Source organism: Hyperolius riggenbachi, chromosome 2 (assembly GCF_040937935.1).
Source record: "Hyperolius riggenbachi isolate aHypRig1 chromosome 2, aHypRig1.pri, whole genome shotgun sequence".
Taxonomy (NCBI): Eukaryota; Metazoa; Chordata; class Amphibia; order Anura; family Hyperoliidae; genus Hyperolius; species Hyperolius riggenbachi.
This window is the reverse complement of record NC_090647.1, coordinates 219,935,519-219,947,520: the sequence shown is the minus strand read 5'-3', so window position 1 is coordinate 219,947,520 and position 12,002 is coordinate 219,935,519. Positions and strand designations below refer to the sequence as shown.

At 41.9% G+C, this 12,002-nt stretch overlaps 1 protein-coding gene across 6 annotated transcripts in view; it reads left to right on the top strand.

The window, feature by feature from the left end:
* TMEM131 (transmembrane protein 131) overlaps positions 1-12,002 on the top strand; it is a 248,280-nt gene that overhangs the window by 122,942 nt on the left and 113,336 nt on the right. For all 6 annotated transcript variants that reach the window (XM_068268162.1, XM_068268161.1, XM_068268160.1 and 3 more), the window contains exon 5: positions 11,014-11,137. In XM_068268162.1, the coding sequence (XP_068124263.1) occupies positions 11,014-11,137 (124 nt within the window). The remainder of the gene's footprint in view (positions 1-11,013; positions 11,138-12,002) is intronic.

Here is a 12,002-nt window from a genome sequence, read left to right as displayed (position 1 = left end):
TACCAAAAAATATTTACCTCACAGAGCTACCAGAATTGAGCCCATTGTTACACAATCTAGTCCCAGACATGCAAGCATCACAAAATGTACTCGACATCAAAAATAATTTACTAAATAGTCTTTGTTCTGCTGAAACTGCCTTAGTCCCTCCTGAGACCGTATCACCTGAGAAACGCCCGATATGCTGCATGCTTGATCAGGGTCTATGGCTAAAAGTATTAGAGGCAAAGGATCAGCAGGAGGGCCAGCAATTAGTGTCATTTTAAAAGGAAATAAAAATGTCATCCTCCATATCCCTCTCGTTACAGTTGTCCTTTAATTGGTTGTCTCCCACCTCTCTTGCATGCCTTGTCCTTCTCCACTCCAACAGTAGTCCCCCCTTTTCCAGTTATCCATCCGCAGTTAGACAGCTTAGAGTGATTTGTGGTACAGGCTCTTCCCTGTTTGTAGGCCTCTGGTGGACTCTGCAGTGAGTGGCTTCTCTGCAAGCCCTGGTATCGAATGTTCTGCTGCCATGCTTCAGCAAAAGTCTACTCTCTTCTACAATGCTGGGCTGGTCAGCTGCACACGCCTGGGTGTTACTTTCCTATTCAGTCTCAGGCTAACCTGTTTCGTCTACCCAGATTCTAAAGTAGAGGTCAGCGTTGCAAGTATAGCTTCTGTTCACTTTTTACTGGCCATTTGACATTGAATAAAAGTTGCTTTTTTTTTAGCTCTGCAATAAGGGACTGGGGGATTACTTAAGGTGGCCACTAATGGTCCAATTTCTAGCGAAAAATCATTCAAGCGATCAGAAAGTCTGATTGGATTGGTTTTAAATAATCTCTGATGGATACAATCAATTACATACGATTTATAAAAATAGTCATCCGATTGGATTTTCATCAAACCAAAATTTGGATTTTCTTGTCGGTTGTGATAGATGGGAAGCAAAGATTGGTTCATTGATAGTGTAGTTACCGATTTCACTTCCGATCCGAATTTCTGATCATTCGAATGATTTTTCGCTAGAAATTGGATCGTTAGTGGCCACATTACCTGTAATAATACACAAAAACTCAGTGTAGAGGAGCTTGCACTTAGCACTGCATACAAGTCCCTACTTCTCAGGCTATGGACTCCCACTGAGCACCCCTCCTCCTATCACAGGTGCTATTTATAATTGAAGGACATGAGATTCTCCTGCCCAGTCAGTGATCAGTTTGTATGATATGTTCTAAATAGATTATGCCTAATGCAGACTAATGGTAGAGCAAAATATCCTGTTTTTTTTTTCAGTCTTCACTGTGTTCTGTAAAAAGAGAAAGGACTCTTAAAATTACAGGACTTACAAACCGGTACCCTCTGGGAGATTGTTTATACCAGTGATGGCTAACCTTGGCACTCCAGCTGTGGTGGAAATACAAGTCCCATGAGGCATTGCAATACTCTGACAGCTTTAAGCATAACTCGGGGAGGCTGAGGCATGATGGGATTTGTAGTTTTGTTACAGCTGGAGTGCCAAGGTTAGCCATCACTGGTTTATGCTGTAAGTTGAATTTGATTTTAAGTCCTGTGTCAAAGATAGTGAAACGTGGGTAAATTACTTACTTCCAGACATAAGCCTCAATTCATAAAGCATTACTGCATGCGGTAATGCTGAAAACAGCAGACTTTCCCAAGCACTTAGCAAAGTGTCAATTCATAAAGGCTGTTACCACATGAAAAACTACAGAGCAGTGAGGTAAATTACTGACTTGGCTGTAATTACCTCCAACACATGTTAGTAAATTGTCAGCAAATGTCAATTCATAAAGCCTTCAACAAGCGGTAAGCCAGATGATGGTTACTGTCACCGTCACCTCCTGGTGAGGTCTAAACAAGTTACCAACACCTCTGGTGAGGTCTTAACAATGCAAAGTGCATGGAGCCAAAAGTCTGTGCAGGGAGCCGAAGTCTCTGTGAGTCGTCTGTGCAGGGAGCCGAAGTCTCTGTGAGTCGTCTGTGCAGGGAGCCAAAGTCTGTGTGAGGAGTCTGTGCAGGGAGCCAAAGTCTGTGTGAGTCATCTGTGCAGCTTGTAACAAAAGGGAGATATCGCCACACTTCTGCTGTACCGCTCAATGGGCTGCGGTAATTTACTGAACTTCGAAGGCAGCTGTGAAAATCTTTATGAATTGGCACACAAAGGTCTAAAATGCCGAATGCGGTATTTTCCCTCCCAGATTTATTTTATCGCACTGCTTTTATGAAACGAGGCCATAGTGTAAACTATGATTTTATTTATTTATTTAGTTTTCAATTTTCCTTTTAAAGGCACTGTAATGACGTAGTAAAGTATTCAGGATAATTAATGTAAAAGTGAATATTCTGGTTTCAGCATCAGTAATACCTCTCCTATATCACCCTGCCCTTCCAGTTATGTCACAGCCTAGGCATTTTAGCTATGCAGACAGAACATTTTTTCTGCTTTCTTCAGAACACTGAGTTTACAAACATTCTGCAGAGCTGAACCCAACAGGACTAAAGATATCACCTCCCATGAGAAATTTCAAAATGTAAATCTGGTAAAAGAAAGATTTTACGATAAGTAATCTCATTCATTACATTATTTTCACTATAGTTCCTCTTTCACATAACAAATATCATGTTGCTAACCCTGAAGTTGATTAGTGACAGCCCAAAGCATCTGTGTTGCTGGTGGCGATGAGCCAACTTGGTAATGCATTTGGTCAGTTCCTTGTTGACAGTGCATTGACAAGCAATAAACACACTTGCATGTTTCTACCCTTTTTTTAAATTATTATTTTTCATTGCTTATAGGGCATTTTTTAAGGTGCAGGAGTTTAGTCCTCCCCCTCCTCCCCCCGTGTATATGGTGTTCAGTAGAACATCTTCCTTCATTTTGGAGAACACTGTGTCGCTGTTTATCAGAGAATAGTTCATAGCGTATAAATACTGTAGGATTGAGTTACCGTATAGTTGGGATGAGGTGTGGTGAGATAAAAATAGATGGGAGTCAGATTACATGCCTGTCCTACGGTGCAGTGGATTAGTAAAATCAAGAGCTTCCATAAATCATTACCTATTAAACCAAGTTGACTGATATCTTATCCGAGTGCTAATCTGTTTTCTAATCTGTTTTATACGCTTTCTGAGCTGTAACAATTCCATCAAAGTATGATGTATACTTACTAATGCTTTTGCTGCAGGAGTCAGTCTCCCATTTTGCACCTCGCCCGCCCTGGGATTTGTGGAAGAATGGCTGCAGCTGCAAGGAGAACTGATGTTATTTTAACCATTTTAGCCTTTTGGACGTATCTAGTGCATCCAAAACGCTGCTGCGCGCACCTGCGGCTGATCACCTGAGCATTCCCGTGGCACTGCCCTTAGCCCGGAGATCAATGAATAGGAATGCAGTTCCCATTCATTGATCTAATGAATGTTAGAAAGACAGATGGCTTCTCTGAGAAGCCGCAATCTTTCTGAACAAAAAAAAAAATCACATCCTCCCTACATTTCCTGTAAGCATAATCACTCACAGGAAGAAGAAAAAATTGACTGAGGCCATCTTGTAGCCAAATAGTAAAACTACATCTATAAACAATTTTTTTTTAAATACACACCATAAGCTACATTTAAAATTAACTGTTTACCTCCCACACTCCCGAAATACCCAAATAAAAAAAATTTAACCATAAAAAAAAATTACAATTTAAAAAACAAAACAAAAAGAAAACAGAACACATAAATAGTTACCTAAGAGGCTGAAATTTAATATGCATGTCAAGAGGCTGAAATTTAATATGCATGTCAAGAGGATATATTTCTATTCTATTTTTTAAATTATAAGCTTGTAAATAGTGATGGACACACAAATGAAAAAAATGCACCTTTATTTCCAGATAAAATATTAGCGCCACCGGGACAAATAGGCAAATGAAATATGTGGGTTTTAATTATGGTAGCATGTATATTGTTTTAAAGCTATAATGGCCGAATAGTGAGAAATAATACATTTTTATTTTTTATCTTAATATTCCCATTAAAATGCATTTAGAAAAAAATAAATCTTAAAATTGCTCGGATGCATAAGGTGAAAAACGACTGAAGGCTGAAGTGGATAATAAAATCAAGACAGTGCAATTGGGCGCTGGGACTGATCATGAAGTTAGGTGTCATAGACAGAAATGTAAATTGTGGCTAAGGAGTGCCAATAGACTAAATTTGGTGCCTGAGTTTGGCTATGTAGCCGAACTCCAAATTGATTGCTGCACACCTGTAGCCGTCGTAGCAGTATTGGCAATATGTATAATAGAATACTGCTTTCAGCTGTGACAAACAGGTGGGACAGGGGAGGGGGTTTAGTTCTAGGTATAAGTAAGGAGGTTTATATTATGCTCTAGAATAGATGAAGCTCTTCCTTGATGGACGATAAAGACCACCTGTTCCGAGAATCTAGCATATGTGTGTCGGTTGCACCCGATGTCCACAATGCCTTGTCCAGCGATCATCTTAGCATAACAATTCGAGCGAATGCTGGCTTAGAAGATTGTTCTCTGTACTCACCCGGTCTGCGATGTGATGCAGCTTGGGTGCCACTTCATTGGCCACTCCCCACACATAGCCCCCCCCCCCCCCCCCCTGCCAGCTAGAGACACTGCAATGTCACCGGAGGCACGGATCCCTGCCGGCTGACATGCATTGTACGTGTGTATGAGGCTTTAGGTGTAGGTGGGGGCTAATGTGAGGTATAGGTAATGGGATATTAGTAGTATTACATTACCGATAAACGATTGGCAACAGCTGGTGCCCAAAAAGCACGTTTGTAGGCTACAAAATGTTTTTTATGGGACATTATTCGTTTATTTAGTGCCAACCTATTCTGTAGTGCTGTACCAATATTTTACAGACAGCTTGTGTAGCCAGATGAGGGCATCATGGGTCAAAACATAGTTGTTTAGCACATCTTGTACTAAGTAAACCTAGAAGAGTCAATCAGATAATGCCGCAATATGAGGAAGGGTCCTTCCTGTATGAGCCTTGGGGCTTTTATCTGCAGCAGGTAAGCCTCTGCCTCACTACCCCTCTGATCCAGATGGGAGTCTTTACTAAAGGTGCGTTAACACACACTATTGTTTTCACCCAAATAGAATGGGACCTGATCCCTCACCTAACAGTTCAGACCAAACACTGGGCAGACGCCTAGCTTTGCTATAGCTGAGCGAAGTCTGTTGTTGTGGGGTGGAGATGTGGGACAACAACATGGTGCAACTTCTCGAGGGAGAGTTGCTTTATGCTTGCACGATGGGCACTGTAACCAGTGCGGTGTTCCAGCAAGACTCGCCACACTGTAATGCTACCAATGTGAAGGTCCTCATTGAAACATAGTTGCATAGAGTTTTGATGTGATTATACTGTCTGTTGCAATGAAAGGATATAGTTTTAAAGAAGCCTTAGGGCTGGTTCAGACGGACGTTTGTGCGGCATCGCTTTTGGGGGCGTTGCGGCGGCTGCGCGGTCAGGGTTTCAGTGGCCTTTGCGTCGCGTTCCGATGCGGTCGCGTTTTTTCTTCCCCTAGGGGGACATTAGCCGTCGCGGTTGGCTGCCACCTGGAAGCTACATGTCGCTTCCAGGGTCAGCTCGAATGCTAGCAAAAATCGGGACCCGAACGCCGCGTTCGTGTAAAAGCTCGGTGTAAACGCTCCCATTCACTTGAATGGGAGCGTTTAACGCCAAGTCCCGAACTCTGGAGGTAAACGCTCCGCAAGTGTCCATCTGAACCAGCCCTTAGGCTCCCTGCACACTGCAAATCCGTTTTCCGATTCGGATTCCGATTTTCAATTCCGATTTTCCCTGAATACATTCAACAGAAAAACGGATCAAAAAATGCAGCATGCAGTAAGGATTAAAAATCGGAATCTTATGTAAAAACCGATTAAAAAGTGCAATCTGAATCGCATGCAGTGTGCAAGGAGCCTTAAGCTGGCCTTACAATATTTTTAATTGGGCAGTGCAGTTGAATAGTGTATGATCTTTCCTGTACAGACTTTCCACCATGGTCTGCTGCTTTCACCAGTTTTTTTTTTTTCCCCTGAAGCACTCACTGGGCACCTGAACCCTGAGGCTGGGCTAACAAATGACATAGCAGGAAAAAGTAGCATTTTAGGATGGTGCGTTTGCGATTTTCTATTGCGTTTTTACCGCGTTTTTTTTTACACATGCATATTTCATGCGTAGTTTTGCGTGTGCGTTTTAATGCTTTTGCTGTTCGATCATGTAAAACACATATGCATTTTTTCTTTTTAACTTATGCAAATCATTAGGAAGACAACAGGAATTGGAAACACATCAGAGATCTTTACTTTTTAATAAAAAATGCAATGCATATGCGTTACCATAGACTTTCATTATGTGCGTTTTGGCAGCCAGCCTGCATAATGTGTAGCACTACCAGCGTTTGTGAAATGCATACTGTACAAACACTGTGAAACGCAGCTTCTTCTGCGTCCCATAGACTAACATTGCTGCATAAAACGCAGTGTTTCCCGCTACGCTAGCGTCTCTGCTATGTGTGCATCCAGCCTGAGGGTATCTGCAGATCAGTTAAACCAGTGTTTTTCAACCCCTGTTGCCTGGTGTGCTGTACGGCAGGGATCCCCAAGATCTGGAGGCCCCGTCGCTGCAAGCTGCACCACGTGATACCACCCACACGCATACATAAACTGTGCAAACCATGGAGGTGACTGCTGCAGATGCAGAGAAGGATGGCACTGTGGAGGTGTCTGCAGTGGATGACATTATGTTGGGGACAGACCCGCTTGGAGGTCGGGTGGCAACAGTTGGGGCCTTGGGGAAATTGCCCCCCTTTGCCTCAATGCCTGTGCCGGCCCTGGTGGTATGATCATGCTAACGCTAAATATCTCCCTGATGTTAGTCATTGACCTGTTCTGTACAAGGTTCAGAAAAAATGCAGTAGGATATGAGGTTACATCATGTAAAAAAAAAACTAAAACAAAATACACAGATCACAAAGCTAACTGGATGAATATGCAAGTTAAAGGCAGAGCAGTGCTTTTCAGCGCAGGTAGATTTGGGCGCAGCCGGCGCCACCATAGACTCTAATAGGAATTACAGCTATAGCGGCGCTCAGTGAGCAATGTTGGAGCCGTCAGAAGACGAAGCTGAAGTTGCTTTTAAAACAGTAATTCGGCCTCCAGCAGTAGCTGGAAGCCGAATTATATCATTCCCTGCAATCCATGGCGGCCTGGAGGGGGAATAGTAATTAACGTGGCCGGGACTTGTGCAGGAGCAGGATCGGCCATATGCCGGCTGTATCCTGCACCCAAGTCTACCAGCGCCGATTTTAAATGTATGCAGTTAAAGGGCATCTGGAGTGAAAGGGATTTCAAATGTATGCAGTTAAAGGGCATCTGCAGTGAAAGGGATGTGGAGGCTGCCATATTTGTTTCCTTTTAAGCAATACCAGTTGCCTGGCAGTTATGCCTTTTTCTCTAATACTTTTAGCCATAGCCCGTGAACAAGAATACAGCAAATCAAGTGTTTCTGACATTGTCAGATCTGACCAGATTAGCTGCATGCTTGTTTCTGGTGCGATTCAGACACTATTGCAGCCAAATAGATCAGCAAGGCTGCCGGGCAACTGGTATTGTTTAACAGGAAATAAACATGGCAGCCTCCATATTCTTCTCACTTAAAGTGGATCCGAGATTAACTTTTACTCATTGCATAATTGTGTTCCTTTCCTATTGTTTATAGGGCATTCCTCAAGCCAAATACATTTTTGTTTTAATACTCTAATACCCTATAAACTAAACAAGCCTCTGCCACAGTTTTTCAGAGAGCCTTGGCATTTTCAGACAGTAGCAAGGGCTCATGGGAGCTCAGTCTGGGCCAGGAGGAGGGGGGAGTTATTACTAGCCAGATATTTCAGAGGGAGGAGGGGGATTCGTTTTTTTTTTTCACAGGCGGAGTGCTGAAGATGAAGATAAGCTTGCCTGTGTGTAATGTTTACACACAACATGGCTGCTGTCGTATCACAGGAAAAAATAATCATATTCTATTGAAGCTGTTTGCAGCTAGATTTCCTGTGTAAATTATCTAAACTTAAGATATCAGTGCATACAAATGCAATATTACTGTAGTCCTGCCCACATGAATGTTTGTTTTTCCTAGACGAATCAGTGGTCTTGCCAAATTAACGAACAGTTGGATATTTTAATTATAAATGTTTATCTTTTTAGCTATGCACACTAGGATGTGTTGTAATTGATTTGATGGAAATGCGATTTCCAGTTGGCATTGTTGGCATCCCTGTGGGCACGCACATACCTAAGTGCAGCTATGCTTTACTTTTGTGACAAGCTTAACCCCTCATCTCCTTCCTTCCTAGATTGCCATGATGTAGACATGGCTAAAAACTGTATATGTACAGTAGAGAAATGGACTCATCCGGCACTACATCTGAGGTTTAAGCAGAAATCCTTCTTTATTGTATCTAGATTGCTAATCATGCAAACAGGCTCATACACATTGCAAGTGGATGTATAGAAAACGTACCCTTGAGATGTTTGCTGTGGGGCAGTGTGGGAGCAGCGGTCCGCCTGACAGCTGTTTCGCTCAAGTGAGCTTCTTCTGAGTCTCCGTGCGCGGCGAGCAGCCTAGTGGTTTTCTGAAGTTTCCACTTAGTAGTTGGAACCAGATAACCACTGTGGGATGCATAACCACTTCCTCTTCCTACTCGGACGGAGCTATGCGTCACATGCGGAGAAAAGTACGCATGCGCACAGGTATTTTGTATGCGTCATGCGGATATATAGACGCATGCGCATAGGACGCAATATAGGACAGGAAGTGACGTTTTTAGCGGCGTGACGTACGCGGAAGTCGGAGCGGAAGCCCGATACTATTTAAGAGCATAACCACCGGCTGCTCGCCGCGCACGGAGCCTCAGAAGAAGCTCACTTGAGCGAAACAGCTGTCAGGCGGACCGCTGCTCCCACACTGCCCCACAGCAAACATCTCAAGGGTACGTTTTCTATACATCCACTTGCAATGTGTATGAGCCTGTTTGCATGATTAGCAATCTAGATACAATAAAGAAGGATTTCTGCTTAAACCTCAGATGTAGTGCCGGATGAGTCCATTCCTCTACTGTACATATACGTTTGATGTTATCTTCAGCATCCAGAGCACGCAGGGGTTTAGTACCCTTAATATCTGAATCTATCCTAAACCTCCAGAGAATCAACCATCCCCATTTAAATCTCTTGACCGCAGTGCCAGTCTCTTTCTTCTTTTTACTTGAAATGGCTAAAAACTGTACACTGCTCTTTGTAGTCTGTGTATAGTAGACAATTATATAATCTTTAAATGTACTTTATATGTAGAAACTCTTGTAGGTCAGCTATGTACTGAAGCTGAATATCTTGTAAACAAACCAACAAAAAAACAAAAACAGTGGCTTAAATCACAGCAGAACTACCTTGGTGATACCTGCCATTGAGTTTTTTTGGATCACCGATTTTTGTGGCTTTAGACTCGTCTGATGATTATAATTTCTTATGCCTAATGAACTAAAATATTTTCATTACTTATGATGAATACTGGGTAATAATAGCATGCTTTCTTCATTGGTAATAATAGCTTCTATTTTCAAGCTGCTTTTCGCTGTCCATGTTAATTATGGCTAAGTAGATGTGTTGCAATGAGTAATTGGTTGCCAGTGAAATTCCAATATATAGCGGAAGATATTTCAACAAGTATTCTCTGTATGACAGATTCTGTTTACAGCGACCCTGTAACTGTTACACATACAGTTATGGGGAACCTACTGTATGTTGGTAAGACTGCATCTGAGAAGTCTTGTTGTCCTTACCAATACTATGGCCTCAATTCCTGAGGGGCATTTTCAGTAAAATAATGTAGGTTGGTAAAATACAGCATTCAGTATGTTCCTAATTTTTTTTTTCAAAATTTACCAAGATTGGTAATATACCGAAAAAACGTGTTTTAAATCACTAAGCCCAGTTCGGTAGTCTCACCAGCTGTGGAACAGATCAGGCTGCAAGCTAGAAGTCTTCTCTAACTAGCTGATCTATAATCTGTCCAGTGCATCCCCGGCTTCCCATTAGATGTGCGTCTATGCTAACTAGGGAGAGCTCTTCTTTCTATCAGTATACATATATGCTCATCTAAAGGGATACAGAAAGGCCTTTTTAAATGTCTCCTCCTCCTGCTCTGTCATTCTGAAGTCCCGCCCACCAGTCCTGCCTTTGCTGACTGGCCAAAGATAATGGAGCATCTGCCAGACCATCCAGGAGGCAGAGGATGGCGGCGAGGGAGTGATCTGCGTGGAGGGGGCTGGAGGAAGCCCCAGGTATGCATAAAACTTTTCAACCCTTTCGTCTCAGGTTTACTTTAATGTTTCAGGCTAGGTTCACATAGACATAGACTTTATACAGAGCCGGCATGCAGCGAGTTATATTAACGCAATCAGTTACAAGCAATACTATGAACAGGCCCATAGAACTGTATAGGCATTGAGTTGAAATGCAGAATTATTCTGCAACGCAACTGAGCACTGTGAACTAGCCCTCAAAGATCTGACGTTACCTCTTTGTGTTGGGGTGCAGCAAGATTTTTTTTCTAATTTTATAGTAACCCACATCCATACCTTGGCTAATGTATTTGGTAGCACACCTACCTCATGGCCATGCACTCAATAATTGTGACAATAACTCCATGTAAAGAAAATGTGACCTAATTGCTGTATCGAATAACATGTATGTGTTTCACCATTTACAGGTAGGAACAGTAGTGAATACAAAGCATAGTACCTATAGTGACACTTGTTTTTTTACTTTTATGTTACTATTTATGTCCTATATGTTGCACTATAACATTATGTTAAATATGGCTTCAGTATATGTGAAACTTGCTTCACACTGTGTAATCTACCTTGGACTCTTTTCTCATTTTTACTAATTTAACACATTTTCTCTTATTTTATTGCAGGCCTGTGGGTATGCCAAAAATGGAGAAAGTTTACTTGCACAATCCTAGTTCAGATGAAACTATTACTTTAGTTTCAATATCAGCGACAACATCACATTTTCATGCATCTTTTTTTCAAAATAGGGTAAGAAGTTGAGTTTCTGTTATTATGCAGTTTGCTTTTACCATGTCTTTATATAGATATCATTCAACAGGTTTTGGTCTAAATTCACCTTAGACTGGTTTGTACAGCCATTTGTCTAGGTGTCCAAGCATAATAGAAGCAGTAGAGTGTTGTACCGTGTTAGCCATCAGTAAAAACAAGACGTTTTGAATGGTATCATCCTGATTCCAAAACTCCCTGCTTCTAGATGTCCAAAACACTGAGAAATTTGCGGAGGCACAGACTTTCTGACTTGCTACGCAGAAGGAGATTTTATCTTGATATAAATTTGACCCATCTGTAAACCTTTTTGGGATCACAAGGAGTTGAATTTTCATCATAAACCCTCCCCTGACTGCTCATTTCATAGAATTGTAGGGAATGCGAATTAAAGTGATATTGTGTAACTAGTTGCATATAGGCTAGATAATTGAAATGTAAGTCTTTTTGCTGCATTGTAGGAAATATAAGAAGACATTTTAAAGTGTAAAAACATTTTCTTTATTGGTTGCTATCTGCATAAGTAAAGTTATACTCTTACCCACAAAAGTATCGAAGATGCGTTACAAAAATAATTTGTGCTGCAATGCTTTAGAGAACAGCCTGTTACATCAAATTGCCATTGTTCATTGTTGTGGTTCACCATGACTTAAAGTGGAAATGAAAACTGATTAAAAAAATAAGAGTTTCACTTACCTGGGGCTTCTGCCAGCCCTCTGCAGCCGACCTGTGCTCACACCGTTCTGGACCGATCCTCTGTTCCCCTGCCGCGGCTCACTTTTTTTCCCCCCATAATGGATGTTGACTTCTGCAGATTTATCAGCTTGAACACGGGCTGCTGCCCGAA